General features: G+C 42.5%; 1 protein-coding gene across 2 annotated transcripts in view; it reads left to right on the forward strand.

Annotated features, from left to right (window-relative positions):
- pde2a (phosphodiesterase 2A) overlaps window positions 1–21433 on the forward strand; it is a 176835-nt gene that overhangs the window by 43812 nt on the left and 111590 nt on the right. Inside the window, exons 1-2 of one of the 2 annotated variants that reach the window (XM_085479405.1) lie at window positions 11985–12089; window positions 12341–12431. In XM_085479405.1, coding sequence (XP_085335531.1) covers window positions 12055–12089; window positions 12341–12431 — 126 coding nt within the window. In that variant the 5' untranslated portion in view covers window positions 11985–12054. Of the gene's footprint in view, window positions 1–11984; window positions 12090–12340; window positions 12432–21433 lie in introns of those variants that run through there. The other variant, XM_085479404.1, reaches the window with a different exon arrangement.

A 21433-nucleotide genomic window follows, 5' to 3' on the forward strand; every position in this document is an offset into this window, starting at 1 on the left:
AGGGACAAAAGGACCCCCTGATGATCCTCTAATCGCCTGAGCCAAGGTGGGAAACTGGGCGTGGGTCCCAATCAGCCAGAGTTTCGGGTGAGTTCATTGTGAAACCTGGCCCCACCTTATCATGCGAATTCCTGAGGTCAGATGGCCCAGGATGTGAGTGGGCGTTAAGGCGTCTGGGAAGGGATCTCAAAACTGGATTATAGATGGCAGAGAGTTGGTGTCGTAAACCCCCGCCTCTGTTCAAAGATGGTCGCTCACAGTGGACATAGATGGCTTCTTTCACTCCTCTTTCAAATCATCTGTCCTCTCTGTCCAAAATCTGAACATTGGCATCCTCAAAAGAGTGTCCTTTATCCTTAAGATGCAGATGGACTGCTGAGTCTTGTCCTGTGGAGGTGGCTCTTCTGTGTTGTGCCATGCGCTTGTGAAGTGGCTGTTTGGTCTCTCCAATGTAGAGGTCTGGGCATTCCTCACTGCACTGCACCGCATACACCACGTTGTTAAGTTTGTGTTTTGGCGTTTTGTCTTTCGGGTGAAGCAGTTTTTGTCTGAGCGTGTTGCTGGGTCTGAAATGCAGCGGGATGTCATGCTTGGAGAAAACTCTTCCCAGACGCCTTAACGCCCACTCACATCCTGGGCCATCTGACCTCAGGAATTCGCATGATAAGGTGGGGCCAGGTTTCACAATGAACTCACCCGAAGCTCTGGCTGATTGGGACCCACACCCAGTTTCACACCTTGGCTCAGGCGATTAGAGGATCATCAGGGGGTCCTTTTGTCCCTCTGTGGGGGGATACTCCCACTAGGTTTATATCTGGGACTCTCCACCATTTGACCTTAGAACTGAAGAAGCTTCTCGGATGAGAGGTGAAACGTCTTCAAGCAACTTAAAGAAGTCCAGACGCTTTTCTTTGCAAGCTCCTTTGACTTGCTCTGACCATTTTCACACAGTTGGAGAGCTTCCACAGCATTTACTTACTTTGCAGTTTACACCACACTCTGCATGTTTTTAAAGCTCGAGTCAGCAAGCATGTAAAGACAACTGTATTTCATCTGCGATATCTTCTAACTTCTAACTGATTCTGGTATTACCGCGGGCGATATGACTGACACGGATGATCCACCTCAACTGTGAATGTCCTATTAGCAGGTTTGGCGCCTTCCTTCCATCTCTTTGCTTCCTTCTTGATCTCGCTGTCTTCTGCCTCTTCCCTATCCTCTGAGCTTTATCACTAATCCCTAACCCTGCTTACTACTTCACCTCTGACATGAGCAGCAATAACCAACTACTGAAGGAAGGAAATGGGTGTGTGAGTCCGAGTGTCTGTGTGAGTGCCTGAACACTGCTGAGCAGCACATCAGGAAGGAAGCAGTTAGCTATGACACACATAAACATTGACACAAACACCTATTTTAATCCACGTTTTATGGTGACACTGTTTCTTGGGGACTTTCTTTCTGGAAAAAACCCCACTCTGAAAGTCAAGTAGGTTATTACTAGAAACTTTCATTTTAGTGTAGATAGTCTTTCATATACAGTACTGTGCAAAAGTCTTGAGGCACCCTTATTTCTTTATATTCTACTAAGAAAATGGAAAATAGGAAAATGGAAAATAGCATTTGAAACATGTGGAAACATACATGGAAACACAGTATATAAGGAAAAATCACCATTTGCACATTTCTAAGGTGCTTGTAAGGCCATCTTTGCTGTGACCTGAGACTAATTAAAGAGTAATTTCTTTAAGCAGTCTTCAGGAATAGTTCTCCAGACTTCTTAAAGCTCACTCAAAGCTCTCCTTTGGATGTCACACACTGCTTCAGTAAAGTTGAGGTCCGGGCTCTGATTGTGTTCCACTGTGTGTTTTTCTAACCGGGTATGTTTTTACTGCTTTGGCAGTGTGTTTGGGATCATTGAGCCTCCACCATGTTTTCTAGATGGGTGTAGACACTCCTGTTGTACCTCTCGCCTGACCTCCTCTATACACACTCATGATTACAAATTTAGATTAATTACTCCACAAGACTTGTTGTCACTGATTTTCAGTCCAGTCCTTGTGTAATTTGGCATATCCCGGACTTTTCTTCCTGTTCCCTTCCTTAAGAATAGCTTCTTGACAGCCACCCTTCCACTGAGACCATTTCTGATGAGGCTTCAGTGAGCAATAGACGGATCGGCTGAAGACTCGGGTACATCGCCTAACCCTGTATTAACATTTATAGCTGAAGACATGAATTCTTAGCAGAAATAAGGAAACACTTATTGTAATTGGAAAGGTTTCTGCAGTAGTCCAGATCCTATTCAGCCCGGCCCTTACAGCCCTTGAAGCACAGTAAACATAGAGAACATAGAGAAGCTGAAACAGCAAAGGGAGTTTCACACTCCTAAAACTCTTCTCATATCTTATAAATGGCTCCTGTAAATAATGTATGTATTCATTACTAACAAAGCCAGTTACAGCCCTTTACGGTGAGAGCAGAAAGCCACATCACAGACATCTACAAACACCAGCACTCTGCGCTCATCACCTGTGAGACTAAATCAATTGCATGCTGCCTTTTGTTGCAGCTTCTGATTTCTTCAAAACCACCCAAGTTACAATTAGCGCAAACCAACGGGCCACACAAAAAACATTCAGTGGAAATCACTGAGCATTCATTGATTCCAGTTTCTCAAATGTCATTAGCTGTTTTGTTGTGTGTTGTACATAATTGTAGTTGGGAAATCTTTAGACCTACAAAACAAACAAAAGTCTTCTCCTGGGCACTCGGACATTTTAACTAATGTTCTTTTTTTCTTTTGCAATTTGGGGGTTTTGGACACTGGGACACACTGGCTTGTTTTCAACTGCAATTTATTTTCTTCGAGTTTTTACAGAGGAAAAAAAAAGAAACCTAGAAAGTTTAACAAACATCTGTTCTAGAATTTCGGGTTAAGGTTGCGGTGGCTCAACAGCCTCTCAAAGCTGCAGACTTCCCTGACCCCAGCAACCTCCTCTAGCTCATCTGGAGGGACTGAGACACTCCCAAGCCATTCGAGAGATATAATCTGTCCAGCGAGTCCTGGGTCTGCCCTGGGGCTTCCCCAGTAGGACATGCCCGGAATACCTCACCAAGGAGGCGTGCAGGAGGTATCCTAGGCATGATGCCTGAACTACCTCACCTGGCTCCTTATGATGTGGAGGATTTGGCTCTACTCCAAGAAAGTTCAAAACTTGCAAAGTGCCTCTTAAATTTAGTTACATAAAATCACTGTCACTTAGTAATTTATCATCACTTCCATAGAGTGTTTAAACCCACCAAAGTGCTGGCTTAGCCTGCACCAATAAGAAGCAATTGTTGTTGCTGTAAATCCAGTTGAAGCCTCTGTCCATTATCCGTGAGTGACAGCGACCTTAATATGGACCAAAGGATCAGTTAAGAAGTGCAAGAAACAATTACAGACACAGAGTCAGACATCGGCTTGGGGTCAGTCCAGCTCTTATGTAAAGGTCACTGAAGTCATGGCATTTTGATCAAAGAACGAAATCCAGAGAACAAAGCAGAGTCTGTGTCCAGTCTGTTGCTGGAAGCCCGAGAAAATTGTCTCCTTCTGCACCATCTCCCGTCCAAAAACGACTCCCTGACAGTTTTATCATTATTCAACATGCCATGCACAACAAATTGGCGGTTTTGCAGCACGGCAGAGCCGCTCTCAATATTGCACCCTGAAGATTCGTTTCGAGTGTTTAATTACTTACAGAGCAAATTAATTTTAAAGAGGGAAAGAAAGAAAAGAAGAAAGAAACAAAGGAAGAAGTTGAGTTTCACACAGGCTACGTGCTGAACAGCCTGCAATTTCACCAGCAGTGAAGTATCAATCAGTTCGGCTTAGAAGCAAACTCAGAAATGATTCAATTAAGCAGCTGCTCTCGTCTGTTTATATACCTGGTACTTGCTAGGTGAAATGTATTTCTCAGATAAGTATACAGCATAATTAGCTCTTACAGGGTCGGGTTATTGTGCTCCACATCATGAAGGATTTCCAAACAGCACAAGCCTATACAGAGATTTCTATAGAGCAGTAAGGTCTCCTTTCCTCTCCTCTTTCTTTCTTTTTTTCCATTTTCATCATCCTCTCATCTGCCTGTACTCAGTTAGGAGACAGCGCGTGTTGGTATGGAAACTGGCTTATAAACCTTTCAGGTTGCCAACGCACTAACTCACATAGCAACCACCAAGCAACCTCTCAAAATTTTGCTTTGTGATTTTTGATGAACAGAAGTCAGAAAGGTTTGTTATTTATGCTGTTTGGATTCTGCTGGCCGTGACACAACGCACAGCTCCACTGTTCACACAAAGAGCTTTGGATTTGTAAGGTGCTGTGACCGTTTCAGTGAAATAATGACTCCCACAACATCAGGCTCGAAACTGACTGGTGTATAAAATGAAGCGAACCGAGCATTGTTTGAAAAATCAGTCACAGTCATATTAAGACCTTTGCTTATGAGACACTTTGATCAAACTGTGTAAAAAAAAAAAAAAGAGGCCTGCATCTTGAGAAGTGAAAGAGGGTTTGAATCAGAGGAGTGTGGTGAATACATGCTGTACAAAGGTGAAATATGTGCATGTGTGTTTTCTGCGCTTTTTTCCCTCATCCCGGTTGCAATGTTATTGCAGTTTTGTGCGTTCAAATTCATTGTTTGCCAGAGCTATGCCTCGCAGAGGAGACTCGCGTTGACAAAGGCACTGCAGTGTTGAAACACGTTATCAATACAAACAGAGCAGCTCGCCCTCAAGTGCATGTGTGATCGCCTGCGTGACTTTCCAAAGGAGGGCGTGTCGTTGTTGCCTTCCTGCTGTTGTTTTACTGCTTGTTTTGTTTAAGGAAATTAGTTATGAGTAAAAATAAGTTTAAGTAATTTTCACACACATGCTCAGACATACACCTCCCTCTAAACTGTTAGTCGCACGCTACTTGGAGTATTTCTTTAAACCGAGCAACTTCACTGTAATGGGAGATGACAGTGTTTCAGTACAGGAATCGCACCAGTAAAAACGCCCACAGACAGAGTGATTAAAGGTTTGCACATTGCTCTGTAATGGCTTTGCAGTGAAGAAAAATCGGTGGGTGCTTCATGATCATATTGAGTATTTTAGCATGTGGCGATCAATAGCAAATAGTTGTGGTTTAGGGGTCGTGCACGCTCAGTGTTTCGATTACAAGTACAGGTCGCACGTTGAGAGGCAGTCTGGTCCGACTCCGAATGACTGCAGTTACTAGTCTGCAAATAGCTGCTGTCTAATCTATAAACGCAGACTGATTGCCAGAACATTGCAGCCGGTCTGGGTCAGTTTGCACTGATCAGCACAGTTTGTCTGCAGTACCTCTCATTGGAAGAGGGGACTCAACTCAAGTGGTTGCCAACTGGTTTTATTTTTGTTAAATTCATATATATATATATATATATATATATATATATATATATATATATATATATATGAACCTATATAATTTTGTAGTTGAATTACTGTCCTGCAAAAACTACACTGATCAGGTGCAGCATTATGATCTCTGACAGGAATAACACTGATTATCTTGTTGTCATGGCACATGTAAGTAGATGAGATGTATCAGTGAGCGAGTGAACATTTTGTCTTCAAAGCTGATGTGTTAGAAGCAGGAAAAATGGGCAAGCGTAAGGATTTAAAGAAGTCTGACAAGAGCCAAAATGTAATGGCTAGATGACTGGGTCAGATCATCTCCAAAACTGCGGCTCTGCAGTTCCCAGTCTGCAGTGATTAGTATCTATCTAAGAAATGAACAGTGGTGAACCACCGACAGGGTCATGGGCGGCCAAGGCTCAGTGATGGATGTCGGGAGCGATGGCTGATCTCTGCGCCCAAAAGACGAGCTACTGCAGCTCAAACTGCTGAAAAAGTTCATGCTGGTTCTGATAGAAAGGTGTGTGAATACACAGTGCATCCCAGTTTGTTGTGTACTGGGCTGCAGAGCTGCACACTAATCAGGATGCCTATGCTGACCTCTGTCCACCATCAACAATGAGCACTTCAACTAGTTTGATGAATCACATTGTCTTTTATTTCATGTGGCCAGTTGAGCATGTGTGAGCGTTGCTTATCTGGGGATCACCTGGCACCAGGATGCATTATGGGAAGAAGGTAAAATTCAGTGTGATGCTTTGTTCTACAGGGAAACCTCAAGTTCTACCATCCATGTGGTTGTTACTTTGACACATACCACGTACACTGTAAAACACTACTCCCTGATGGCTGTGGCCTCTTTCAGCAGGATAATGTGCCACAAAGCAGAAATGGTCCAGCAATAGTTTGAGGAGCACAACAAGGAGTTTGAGCTGTTGACTTGGCCTCCAAAATCTCCAGTTCCTCAATCTAATCAAGCAACTGTGGGATGTGCTGAACAAGCAAGTCTGATCCGTGGAGGCCCCACCTCCACTGGTGCCAGATACCAGAACACCCATTCTGGGGTCTTGTGGAGCATATGCCTAAATGCGCTATTTTGACAGCAAAAGGGGGGCCGGCACAAAATTAGGCAGGTGGTCATAATATTATGCCTGATCGTGCCTATAGCTATTTTTGGAGGAATTTCTGTGCGTGTAGGAGTGAGATTTGCAATTTTCACAGATTTATCACAGATAGTTGTCAACGTTACTGCATTCAGTTACAAACCATTCGCAGACTCACTCCTGCTTAATGCCACTGTCAAGAGTCAAGAGTCAAGACATTTCATTGCTGAAGTTCCTTGTGTAAAGTCTCGGTAATTTTTGAGGTGCCTTGGCCTCTAAGCTGTTTTTCCTAGTGCAACTGTAATGTTATTATTAACTCCTGTAGACAGACTTGCCTTCTCCATCCTGCAGTTTGTGCTTTTATTACTCTATTTATTTATTACTTTTATGTGTTATTTATTTATATGTCCTGTTTGCGGTTTGTCATCCCACTGGTTGCATCAGATGGCTGCCACCGTCTGACCCTAGTTTTGCAGGAGTGTTTCTTCCTTTTAAAAGCAGGTTCTTGTTACCCACTGTCAACCAGGGGTTGGTCGCTTTAATCAATAACTGGGTGTCTGACATTTTACTAATAGGTTCCATGATGGATTGTTTCAGCACTGCGTGCATAGCTAAGGTAAAGCATTGTGCATTACATGAGGTATGACTGCTATTGTGCACAATAAGTCGTCTTTGTGAGGTGGTTCAGATCCATTTGAGTTTTATCAGCCTTATCTAACAATCTTATATTCCCACTATGAGCATGATCAAGTAATTCCTCTCTTTGTCCTTACCTGCTCCACACACAGTAGAAACACTTCTCCAAATGCACTTTCCTCATCAAGCGGAGCACATCCCATCTAGAAAAAGGAATCGCTATTGTTTTACAGAAAAGGGTCAAGTTGCACAGCCCCCCTTTCAAGCTTTGATGGAGGTCCAAAATGAAAGTAAGACAAAAGAGGGCTGATTTTGGAGAAATCTGCATTGAAAATGAATCCTTTCATTTACATTCTAGTGATATTCTCAGAGAAAAACAAATAGTGAAATGTCAGTACGGTTGTAAATAGCTGTAATCTACCAGCTGTAAGGCTGTTATCAGTCTTTAATCACATGGTACTATAATATGTACATAAAACTGCATAAAGACTGCCCTGTAATTAGCATCGTAATGATACAGTTAAATAGAGAGATAAACATAACAAAACATAAATACATCATTGTCTTAACTCTGTTTGGCTCAGTCGCATCGGAGAGGGCGCTGCTAGTGTGGAGGATGAGGAAGACTTACATTCAACTGACACCTAAGTGTGTGTGTGTGTGTGTGTGTGCATCAGGATGCTGTTAATATATCGCCACCATTATGTAGATTAGCCCTATTCCCCTGAGTGCAGCTTTACTGTTTAGTGCTTTCAATCACTCAAAGAGAGTCTGGACAAAAGCGAGCTCTGGATTTCAGCATATACACACTTCCAATCACAGTTTTTTAATAAACATTATATAAATCTCATACATTCACATATATGTTTTATTCATAAAGACAATACACAACTGGCTGGATCATCATCCGATCCCGTGTTCACTGATTACTAATTATGGCCCTTCACATTGGATTCAGGCTGCCAGAGTTTGTGTGTGTGTTTGTTTTACAGGTCTGTGTGTGAGAAAGAGCAGTGGGTGGGTTCATGGGGTGGGTTTGTGTGTTGATTGCGTTTGAGCAGCCCTGGTTTTAATCAGAAACAAGAGATCAATATTCTCTTCAGCTGTACTATGGCAGCAGTAACGTGGAGAATTGTGTTTCCGTGTTTGCGCGTGCGTGCACGTGCGTGCATGTGTGTAAAAGGTAATCTAGATCACCGAGTCCACGGCAGATGAAGAGACAGTCTTTGAGGAGAATTTGCTTTGAACTAACCCATTTTGAGGTGTTTGTTTGTAGTTCTGCTTGTGTTTCTGAGTATATGTAAGGGCCTGCTCTCCTGCCTCTGTGAGTGTGTGCCATACAGAGCTGATGATATGAACTGTGTGCTGTGCTGATTATGTCTTTGTGTCTTGCAGCTATTAGCCAACACAACACAGTCGATACAGTCTGAGCTTGTGCTGTACTGGAATAACCCTTCACTGTTTACAAAACAGGCAGTCGCTGGGTTTGATATTAGAGCATTTTATATCCGAGCACTCTCACCTCAACATAACCCCATGAGCCAGGGCTTAACCTCTGACTGCCTGTGAACTCAATAAATTCATAAAAGGATTCAACTGGGTTTGGTTCTTAAATTTAGTGTAGTGATAAATTCATAAAATAGCATGTGCCATTGATTATTTGTCCAGCATGAGCTTGTGCATTAAAGCAAAAGTACTACTCAAAGACAAATAGCCATTGCTATACACTCTATGTGATTTTGTATGAATGCTTAACCTTCTTGAATTTATTTCAGACAATTTCAGCCTTCAGTGAACACATCACAACAGTGCTTAGTTTTGATTGTTTTTCCAAACAATTACCATTATCTTTCCCGAGTCAGGCCAATTTTCAGCATTTGAACCGAAGCTGCTTACTTCATTTGAATCGGTCCGCCGTAATCCCGCACTGTGGCTGTCTGTCTGTGATAGCTTCAAATCTGTACTCAGTTAAGTGGCCTAGCTGTTGTCAAACTATCATACAAATACCTACAATGTATTAAAAATAACAAGAATTACCAGCAGAGTGTTGACTTGATACGACTGCTTAAGAAGAGCATCCGCTAACATGTGATGTGACTTTGTAAGCGTGCCTAGCCATGGTTTGTTGTGAGTTTGACAGACTTGCATTGGACAGACTCCTTTTAGTCTGTTTGACAGCTTCATGCTAAATGTCCTGTCGCTGTCAGCATCGCTCTAGACTCCGACATGATAAATCTGCCGGCTGATTAAAAGCATCGAGCTCCGGTGGTGTGTGACTGTGTTTCTGCTAAGCTGGTTTTTTCGGATAAATTAGGGTTCCTCCTGCTTTTGATTTTCAGGATTTATTTTCAAAGATTTTATTCTGTTTTATTTAGACTTAAGAAAACTCTATCAATAATAAATGCGGGTGTGAAAAAATGAAAGGGCCAATGATGTAATTGAGTCTTTTTTTGAATACTTCTAGACACCGTGGGGAGTTTTAAATGATTCTTCATCGATTTTTATTGCCTTTGAAACTGTGTGCGATGGTAGGAGACCCAAGTAACACCAAAGCATTCTCACTTTTCTTCTCCTGTTGCTATATCATAAAAACTGTAGCCTGAAGGTTTGTGCACAAAGATTTCCTTTATCAGGTCACGTGATATGATTAAATGTTCCAGAACAGCAACCAAATTTAAATAAAACAAAATAAGACTTTATCAAAAACCAGAGGATGTTGTCAGATATATTTTAATTATCTATGCTTGTTACTTTTGCAACAACAGCTCTTCCACATCTGACTTCGCTGACACGAATTTTCATGAATTTCCAAATATCTGCAAATAAATAAAGTTATTTTAAGTGGTTCCACAAATAACCTGATGTTTTGGGGTTATTTTTTGGGGGGGGGGGTGGGAGTTTCTAAAGTCTACACAGATGTCAAGGAAAAGGGACGGTGAACTTTTAAACCAGAATGTGTAACACAGTCCTGTGGAGTGAGAAGTGTACCGATATTCAAGGACAAAGGTGACGTGCAGAACTATAGTAACTGCAGAGAACTAATGCTGATCAGTCATCTTATGAACAACTGGGAGAGCGATATTGAAGCTTGGTTAAGAATAGAGATGATGATAACTGAGCTGCAGTATGGCGTCATGCTGAGAAGGATCACTACAGATGTGATGTTTGCTTTGAGAGTGTTAATGGAGAGGTATAGAGAAAGTAGGGAGCAGGTGGAAGAGAGCCTGGAGAGGTGGAGGTATACGCTGGAGAGAAGAGGAATGAAAATCAGTAGAAGGAAGGCAGAATACATGTGTGTGAATAAGAGGAAGAGAGGTGGAAAAGTGAAGGTGCAAGCGGTAGAGACAGTGAAGCTAGATAAATTTTAAATACTTGGGATCAGCCATCCAAAGCAACGGACAGTGCACAAGAGAGGTGAACAGGAGAGTCCAGGCAGGGTGAATTGGGTGGAGACAACTGTCAGGGGTGATGGGAGACAGAAGAAGCAGCAAGAGTGAAAGGGAAGGTTTACAAGATGGTGAGACATGCTGTGATGTGCGGTTTGGACAGTTACTGGGGCAGAGCTGGAGGTGGCTCATTGGGAGTGACCAGGATGGAAGAGAATGAGGACATCAGAGGAACAGCTTAAGTCGAGCAGTTTGGAGACAAAGTTAGAGAGGGAAGGCTGAGATGGTTTGGACATGTGCAGAGGAGCGACGGTGGCAATGTTGGACAGATGAAGTTGCCAGACAGAAGGAAAAGAGGAAGACTGCAGAGTAAGCTTCATGGATGTAGTGAAGGAGGACATGCAGAAGTTTGGTGCGACAGAGGAGGATGATGGGGACAGGGTGAGATGGAGCCAGATGACCAATAAGGTTGTGGATGGATGGATGGCACAAACACATTTCTGACCATAACAAAAATACTGGATTAAATTTAAATGGTAAATGGCCTGCATTTGTATAGCGCTTTACTCAGTCCCTAAGGACCCCAAAGCGCTTTACACTACATTCAGTCATTCACCCATTCACACACACATTCACACACTGGCAATGGCAAGCTACATTGTAGCCACAGCTGCCCTGGGGTGCACTGACAGAGGCGACAGAGGCGAAAGGTCAAAGGTCAGCTTCAGTGTGACATGACGCTGTGCAAATAGGAAATAAATCTATACAGAAGGTGAGCTTGTGATTATATTTCTGAGTTTGGTAAACACTGGCTGATGATTGTAGAGATTTTCTGTGATGCTCGGTTGATGACGTTGATGATGTTAGGAATGCATCCATGTTTTAGAATTTGTCGCTTCTTTGTAGCCACAGCCACATTTGAAGCATGCCTGCAGTTTTGTTCCATTAGAATTGGCTCGTGAGCAAATACAGGAAGTTTTATTCTGTCTCGGCGAACTGACAAACCAACAAAAAGCAAGAAAACACAGGTAACAAAGCCAAGTAAAATCAGTTTAACCTGACATTTCATCACTATATATATGTTCTTATATATATTTATATATAAGAACATGTTGGCAGAATCAAACGACAAAACCGAGATGGTAATTCTATTTCTTTTTTTGAAGTCGGTCCATTATGTGTGTCTTTATAACAGTGTTCCCTTCAGCGTACATACTGACAGTAGAGAGATGAATCATGGGGAGGGTTTGAGGGAGGCGGTAAGACCCAGAGGAGGAACATAGAAAGAGAAAAAGAGAGAGAGAGAGCGAGCATGAGAGAGAGGTGGGAGGAGAGAGGAGGAGGGACTGTGTTCACTCTCAGCTCTATGCCTTGCAGCTCGTGGAGTTAGCGCGCCAGTGTGCGTCTCAGCCTGCCAGCGCGAGTGTGTGCTTCGGTACTTCGCCGTGTGCGCGAATGTGTGTGTGACTCCGGCGCTCTCTCTGCGTACGACAGGTGGAGATGACATGACTGCGCTTGAGAGGAAGAAAGGAAAGGACCTGTAAGGACTTCACAAACACGTTCACCTTTTTTCTCCCCTCCTACATTCCCTCACACACACCTTTAAATTCCTGCACTCCTCAGATGTAGGAAGAGATAAATTGTTGTGTCTAGGAGTGTGTGTGTGATGGATTGGAAATGCTCCTTTGCCAGCAGCTTATCACTTAAAGTCTGACAGCTGGCGTGCACAAAGGACAACTCAAACACGCAGACACACACAGAGGTACTCACTGCTGTTTTTGATCCCTACAGACGTGGTCAGCAAGTGTTCCTGCGTCCTGACGAGAGTTCAGCTCCAGCCCTGAGTGCCAGACAGTCCACCACGCTGTCCGAACAACTCCAGGTAGGATCTGCTCTCTTCTCTTCTCTTCTCTTCTTCTCTTCTCTTCTCTTCTCTTCTCTTCTCTTCTCTTCTCTTCTCTTCTCTTCTCTTCTCTTCTCTTCTCTTCTCTTCTCTTCTCTTCTCTTCTCTTCTCTTCTCTTCTCTTCTCACACTGCCTGAAAAACAGGATGCAATATCCTCTGCGCCCTATGCCCTCTATTCTGTTTCATCTTCCTTTCAATTATAAACAATACTGATTTTTTAAGCATTTTCCTCCTACTCTCCAGTTTTCCCAATATAAAATCTTATCATCCTTTTCTTTGACCTCCCTTTAACATCTGTCGTCCCCCCTCTCTCTCTCTCTTTTTTTGACCCTCTCTATTTTTTTTTTTTTTTTTTTGGGGGGGGGGTTGCTAATGATGACTTTTTGTCTGTGGAGGGTAAGTTTCAGCTCCTGTTGCTTTCTCTCTTTTTCTGTTGATTGAGTCACTGAGAGGCTTTATTACTTCTCTGGATGTGTGTGTGTGTGTGTGTGTGTGTGTGTGTGTGTGTGTGTGTGAGAGGGAGAGAGAGGGAGAGAGAGAGTGAGTGAGGGGGAGGTTGGGTGGGGGGATAAGGGATGGAAAGATGAAGCAGCTATAAACATGAAAGGTAGGAAATTAAAGACAGTGCCTTTTTTTCAATGGCAGATGAGCCCTGTGCACCGTAGTCTCTGTTCACTTGTGGTGTGCTTGTTTGCACGTGTGTGTGGGCGTGTGTCTGTGTGTCTGTGTTTGTTTTAGGCTAACAGTTAAATTGCCGCTGTTTGTTCTTGCGTCCCCAGTTCAACAAGCCTCGTGTTGTTTCATCTTTCCTACTCCCCCCTGCATCCTGTCGTCCCTACTGCTCCTTATTTTGCATTTGTATGATTTATGACACGCAGATGCATAAAATCTAAAATTGCTACCCTCTGTTATATTCACATGTCCCGTCAAGCATAGTGTTGGGAGTGAAATTAAAAAAAGGAAAAAAAGAAAGAAAGTTTGATTGGCTGCCAGTGTTGACATGTTGTGCTCAGATTCAATTACCTAGATATATGCTCACAGGGGTGCAGGTGCATGTGCAGTGTCACACACGCGGGTTAGGTGATAAACATAAAGAAATGCTTTATCCGTGTCGGTGTTTCTGAGAACAAAGACGTGTTGGACACCTAAACATGGGTCTGAAAAATCCACTTTTTGTCCACATGTTGCTTCATGTAAAAAACATTACTACCTTTTGTGTGTTTGACTGCAGCGACGTACTTCTTTTATTCTTGCGGCTTTCATTCGTACACACCTGCCTGCAGGTACGGTATATGTGTATCTGCCTTTACGCTGCCAATGCATTTGTGCGTCAGATGTCCACGTACGTGTTTCCGCACTCAGGTCACATGGCTGAAAGTCCTGTCCAACTGCATTCCTCCCTTACAGCCTGTTTTGTTTGTTAATGGTTAGTTGTCGTCACCCGTACTGTAATTCCTTGTGTGATTTGGTCTGGAGGAAGCATAACGCCCTGCAGGAGGACGACCTGAAGCGTCACAGTTGCTACAGGTTACAAATGTGCATTTTAAAGGGAGAGAAAGTCTTTGCATTCATTTTCTTGAGTGCAGTTTTGTTCACAATAAAGTATTTTTGTCACACCATGGATCTAACAGTACTCTGGATGGCAGATAAGTAGGAGCTGGAGGGGTGGAGGGCGATTAAGAAGAACCTCAGTGTTCGTATCTCTGCTGTCATGCATGAGATTTGTGAGTTTATACAGTAATGGAGTAAAATGCATTCAGTTATATGCTGGCTTGTACGTGCCTGCGAGACAGTGGGGCAGTAAAAGCAGCAGACTCATCTCTCCTCAGTCTCCAGTGAAACAGATGTGAGGATTAGTTCATCAGGGAATCGGAGGATATTTAACAAAATAATTATTTTCGTGGATTCTTCTCACTCTCCACTCCACTGGGTGTCTGTGTGTCAATACAAATGATTATTATTATCATTTTGGCTTCATAGATGTTTACACTCACACAAACATGCTTCACTCCAAAGTCTCTGAAGTGTTTACGTACACGTCTGCGAGCTCCGTGACTTTCACCAAGTGCGTGCAGAAGCAACACTTTGGGCAGGTGTGTTCATTCACCTTTCTCCTCCAGCTCCCAGTTATCCGCTATCCTTGTCATTTTCTCATTTCTCTGCACAGATGTTTCCACGTTTTCTTCTCATTTAGCCAAAGATGATGGGCACGAGTTAAAAGCAGGGGAAAATTCTGCACTGAATGTTAAGGTGGAAGAAAAAAAAGCCCATTTGAATTAAAGAAGAAAAAAAAACCCTTTAATTATTTCTGTGTGTGCGTGAGGGGATTTGAGTGTGTGTCCCAGAACTCCATACACGAGCTCCCCTGATAGCTTGACCTTAATGACATGAAAGTGGTTCTGCTGAATTGAGTAGGTTTAGCCCACTGGGGTTTTGCATTGTATGGTGTTATAATTGTCAGTTTGGGGAGCGAGGGTTAGACTCTATGCTCTGACCTCACCGCTGGAAGAGAAAGCTTTCTTATGGGGATTAAAACATGACTATTGCATTAGTTGCACTGGGCATGTATCTGCTTGCTCTATGTGAGCGTGCCTGCCCTTGAGATAAAAGTGTTAATCTGATCTGACGACAAAAGTTTAAGAAAACCATTTTACTTGTTGCTCGCGTAATGTGAACTATTTTATACATTTTTACGTATTCATACAGTCTGATCTAGTGGTTGTGGGCAGATCCAGGTGTTCACTGTTCATTTGCATACATGCAAAACAATAAGACATAGAGCTGAGCTCGCGGTAAAGCTACTGACGCACTGCTCTTTCACTATTAGTTAAAATAGCTTGTCTTATCTCTTTATTTTAAGCTTAGCCTATACTCCAAAAAGGTATTTATTTAATCTTGAATCCTCTTTTGGAACCAGTAGAAGGAATCACTGAAAAAAAAAAATCCATCCACAGTAGCCAGAGTCTGATGCAAAAAGTCACTAATATCAAGCATTTTCCTTTTGAAAGGAGACATGAGGAAGCAGCACTGTTACCCTTAAACAACTGATGTGGCCTTTTCAGCCTTGTGTGAAACCTCCAGAGTGTATTTCTTCTTGTCTGACTTGATTTTATCCTCAATAATATACCACCGATGCGACATGGGGCTGTAAGCAGCGAACCCGGAGCTTTATATTCAGCGGATTCATCCAAATACACACACCGCTGATCCCATTGTTGTTGATCAGGCAATTGAAACAAATCGCCTCAACTGGTCACAGAAGACCAGTGACCTGTGTGTGTGTGTGTGTGTGTGTGTGTGTGTGTGTGTGTGTGTGTGTGTGTGTGTGTGTGTGTGTGTGTCGCTGAACTGCATGTGAGGTGGTGTGGGTGTGCCGCTGCATGGAAGGTGGATTGTCAGTCACCTCGCAGCGGCAGATAACCTCGAATAACATGACGACTCAAGTTACTCACGAGCATTGTAGTGAGAATATTTTAAAGTGCTCTTCATATAGATGATGGCAGAGCACAGAGTGCGTGTCTCATCGCCTGCGTGCCTGCATCTAAATTATACCTCATTTAAATACTTTAAATTTTAAAGTCTGCAATAATGCATTAAATGTACCTCACAGTTACAAATCCAGACATATATAAAGCTGTGCCACAAATAAGGAGACTGCATCATTTTACATGATGAGAAGGACATTTACATGCAGCAGAAACCACATGGAGATCAAATTACATCTGGAGGATGATTTGCTTGCTATGTGTGTCTTGTACATAATATTGTGGAGCTCCACATACTCGCAGTCTTACAGTTAATATCCAGCACGTATGAGCTTCTGCTCTCGGTTTTATTGCGCTGATCGATTGTGGCACAACTGAAACTATGGGGAGCAGGATTCATGAGGTTTTCCAATTCCCGACGCAGTATTTCGATTCCAAACCTCGAGGGACTCTGTAATAACAGGTAGGTGTGTCATGCATGAGCAGTGGCTGCAGCGGCGGAGAATGTGCAGTGAGGTGACAGCCTCAATCGATTGCCCGTTCGGTGAAGGCAGCAGGCAAGCTTGGTGGCTCATTAACTGATGTAGACAGCGGTGCTCGGTGAGCTTGTTGCGTGATTGCCTGTGGACTTTGTTTCACTGTCTGTAAATGTTTTGGGAAAGTACAGTATTGGACCAGACAACAATAGTTTGCTTTAAATATTAGGATTCTGTGTATGCTGTGCTCTCTGCTGGGAAAGAAACTTTTCAGTGAACTTTACTCTCATGGACGTCCATTTTTCAATTTGATTGTGTTGTGCACAGAGCAGCACCAACCTGTGCATGATCAAAAACAGAAACCCTCCTTGTAGCAGAATTACTGAACCCGAGGCTCAGAGTAAACACGAAGCAATAATAAGCTGTTTAATTAAATCAAACTCAGCAGATATTCATTTGTACAGCCTGTGTTGTTCTGCTTTGATGTTTTAATCAAGGACAGTTTGAGTTTGTTTGCAGATCAAACTTCGTAGTGTGTGTTATACTGTATAGCCTAAAGGGAAAATACACCACATTTCTTTTTATTGCCTTTTTGCAGGTGTCAGTTTGAAGTTTACACACTATCATTCTGTATCAGTCATGTCATTCGTAGGTTTCATTGCAGCAATCTTAAAACATTCATCCTTGCCTAGCCCCAAGAGGAAGGTTACCTGCTTTGGTTGTAATAATTTGCACTGACAGTCTTTTACTCTAATGCAAATGAAAGAATCCAAAAGTCATTAAGAGAACTGATGAAATGTTTTAATTAAAGGTGCCTGATGATGTGAGCCACAACTACAGTAAGTTGTGCAGTGCTCAAAGCACTTAAATCACACCAGAAGCTGATCAATTAAATAAACAGGTTAAAAATCAACATTAAAAACCGATCTGACTTGGATGCACTTCGGACGGCATCTGGAAATGCTCCTGATGGGATGGTGGATGGTGTCCTTGGGGATCTCCTTCCAGACATGGATCAGGGTATGAGTTAGCTCCTGATCAGTCTGTGGTGCTATCTGTTGGTGTCAGGTGCACCAATGTAAAAACTCCCTGAAGTTCTCATTAGATTCAGGTCTGGGACAAATCAGGGCCAGACAATGGCATCAGTGCCTCCATCATTCAGCGCATTGTCCTGCACCAGGAGGAACCCACCGCTAGCGTAAGGTGTGACAATAGGTGAGGATTTAATCCTGCTAACAGTAATCAAGCTACAGCTGGCTAACACATGGAGGTCTGTGCGACCCTCCAAGGACGTGCCCTCCCATTCCATCGATGACCCACTGCCAAAACAGCTGGATGATGTTGCAGGTACCACTGTGGTCACCACGTTGTCTCCAGACTCTTCATGTCTGTCACATGAGCTCAGTGTGAATCTGCTCTCATCTGTGAAGAGAACAGGGCGCCAGTAGTGGACCTGTCAGTTCTGGTGTTCTCAGGCGAATGCCAGTCGAGCTACACGATGCTGGTCTGTGAGCACAGGTCCCACTAAAGGACCTCAGGCCATCGTGCCACCCTCATCGAGTCGGTATCTGACAGTTTGGTCAGAAACATGCACATGAGTAATCTGCTGGAGGTTATTTCGGGCTAGGTGATTGCCCTTCAACTGCCCTGTCCAGCTCTCCACGTGTAACAGCCCAACTCGGATATTTCTTCTACACTGTTGAGACAAATACACCTTTTTACATATGGATGTGCCATCCTGGAGGAGCTGGACTACCAGTATGGGCTGCAGGCATGATCTCATGCTACCAACACTGACGAGGAAAAAGCAAAAGAAGAGGAAAAACACTCAGGAGGCTTAAATAATAAGAAAAATTATCTATGGGCAGCAGCTGCGAGACCAAACAACTTTTTTGGTGTTGTGTTATTGTCGCCTCTCTGTTGCACCTGTTATCAGTTTCATTTGCTTCAAAGCAGGTGAAATGAACTCACAGTGTTTCGTGCTTTCTAACTGGACAGATTAACACTCCTGAAGTTTAGCTGTGTTATATTGTGATGATCAAATGTTCCCTAATATTTTTGAGCTTTGTAGTGAGTGCTATACTCTCATTTAATATAAGTGATTGTTTTCTTTTACATACTTACATTTTCAGTGGCTACAAATATCACAATACCTTTACTCTACAATTTTCACTAACAAAATCAACTTTTACTCATACTAAAACTTTAATAATAATGTAATTTTGGTTAGTAAGAATTAACCAGAGTATGTGGTTGAGGTATTTCTACCTACTTTACATAGTTTGGTTGTTTAGTCCTGTGGCTCCCAGATGAAGATTTTGGAGCATGGTTGAATTTATGTATTTTTACTTAATGATGGTTGTTTGGAAACTTTATATTATTAAAAAGTAAAGTTGCTTCAAACGTTTTTTTCTGCATTGTTAAGATAAAAGATTGTGCTTTTGCTTATTTGCCTTCTTGTCCTGCTGTGGTGGCATTTCTCCTGTAGCAGGGCTTTCTGTGGCTGACTGATGCAAATCCAGACAGAGGAGAGAGGGTGTTTTACTTTACAGGGGCACAGCAGTGTTGCATTACATGCTGTACGGTTCAAAGCAATGAGAAGAAATTGAAGTTCAGACCATCAGGCTTCGCCTGCCATGGCACTTTGAATTACACATTCTGATAAACGACCTCGGACACAAGGGCACCTTCACTCCACAACAACCCTGTGCGTGCTGTATATATGCGTTGTGTGCGTGCGCATGTCAGGGTTAGCGCTTTTTCCTTGATAAATGGACTGTATTATTCAGAGCTGCTGAATTTTATCTCAAGTGGATCCCTGTGGGGCATTGAACAAGCTCTTTCTCCTTCTGCTTGCATGCGCGTGTTCACATTCCCACAGTCCGCTACTCTCACATATCTGCAGGTAAATATGCTGTAAGGCTGTATATTTGTTGTCCAGGCACCCTGCTGAGTTGCAAAACTCCAAAGAGAACGAGTAGGCATTCGAGCCCCCCCTTTCATTCAGACAGAAAGGTGATAATCACGACACGTTCTTTGTCAGCTGGCAATGTTGATATGACGAAAAACAAGGCAAGCGGGCACGAGAGCTTCCAAAGACTGCAGCCAAACACTACGAGGCCACAAAAACTGTTGCCGTGGACGGTTTTCATTAATCACATTCTTGCATTTGAATTGATTGTTTCGCCTCTAATAAGGTTAGAGATGAGATATAGTTGTTCTCTTATTGCGGGCTTGTTCCTCAGCTGCTCTTGTGTTGAAGTGCTTTGGACACTGACTCTGAACCCCAAACTGAGGGCTGTACTACGAAGCACAATTTCATCATATCCAGATAACTTCAGGGTTTTCTGTGCTATGAAGGCAGTTCACTTCTTACCAGGTACATTGCCATGGTAACTTAACCTGCTGTGGAGCAGGTTATGTTGGAAGCTCCATCCAGGGAAATGTCGTGGCCTAGAGTTATTAATAATGTCCAATGTTAGCATCAGGAAAAAACAGGGATGCTATTAGCACGAATATGTGATCCTAAAATACCTTGGACCTTATTATTAAATTTGCACATAGAATAAATTCTGTTTTATATTTATTATTTACTCAGACTACAGCTGAAAGAATAAAAACTAAGCCCATCTTTTAAATATTACATTTATGAAAAACTCAGTTATAATCCATCTGATTTTCCTGTGTCCTTGCGAGAGAGCTATGATATTGATAAGTCTGTAAACTTGCACATTCATTATTTTTGCTGGCTTTTCTTCCAGGTTTCATGTTAATGTGCAGGGAAAACACTGAGCTAACTTAATGAGTTGATAACCAGCTTTATGTGACTGATGCTACAGTGGGGTAAAGAGACTCCTGAATGATACCCTGGGGATGCTGAACTTTTGTTGTTGTTCATTTCTGGGCATTTATTTAATATAATTTATTTAATGTAGAAATTAAGGTAGGCAGAGATCAGGGGAGACTGCCTTGCAAGAAATGGTCTTAAAATAAAAATAAACTATAATATTATTGTAATATAACATGTATTTTTTTCCTGCAGTGAACATGACATTTCTTCTTATTGTCCCTCCAGTTTGTAACCTGTGGTCACTCACTGGGTTTTAACTAAACAGAGCCATTATTACATTGATTACCAGCCACAGGTCTTGTGTTTTAGAAACTGTGGGTTTTGTTGCCTGTGAACAACAGTTTTGTAATTGGACCACTCATACATATAAACATTAATTAGTTTAGCAAAATATTAAATTAATTAGGAATAAATTAATTTTCACAAAGCTTTTAACAGCAAACCTGTCCACACCAATAAAAAAAATTGTAAATATGACATGAAAGTAAAAATTGTGTCTTAATTATTTCTTCACCTCTGCCCCGACAAGAACAAAAAGGAAACGGAGAAGAACTTTGATTTATTCAGCACACAAAAATGCTCCCCAGGGCTCCATAGACTTTACTCATATCCGTGGATTCATTAGCCAGTGATCAAGAGAGAAGCATGTAATCCACGCTGCTTCTCGCTTCCTCAGATTTTGGTACATGACATCGTTTGCTGCTTCTTAAAGCTCTCTAGCTCTCATGTGTAAAGAAATGGTATATTCACCCAGTGAGATGTCAGTTTAAATTGTATGCCTGTTAAGAAGAAATGATCTATTCGCCTTTTGCAAAACCCACTTTGCAGTAACTGACCCCTCTCTGAAGCTAATTCGTCTGTGGCCTTGTCACAGTACAACAAGAAAAGTGAAATTGTGAGGTGGCTTTATCTGCCTCCAGGCGCATTCACCACTTTGAGCAAAACAGAAGAAAGAAACAAGCGGTGAGTCATCATTCACCTCATGTAGGCAGAAAGGATATAGAGAAGTTGTTCTGCAACTCTTTCTTAAAGTGATCCTCTACCCAGAAACTCTTTAAGCAAGTACAGCAACAGATACACCTTTGCAGGCTTTCACGGTGCAAGCTGATGTTAGTCAGAGTTTAATTCAATTCAGTCCAAGGTGCTTTGCATTGTGAGGTAAAGATCA

The sequence above is a fragment of the Copadichromis virginalis genome, linkage group LG14, assembly GCF_057382275.1.
Source record: "Copadichromis virginalis isolate Kocher_CV1m ecotype Utaka linkage group LG14, C_Virginalis_male_GT1.1, whole genome shotgun sequence".
NCBI lineage: Eukaryota > Metazoa > Chordata > Actinopteri > Cichliformes > Cichlidae > Copadichromis > Copadichromis virginalis.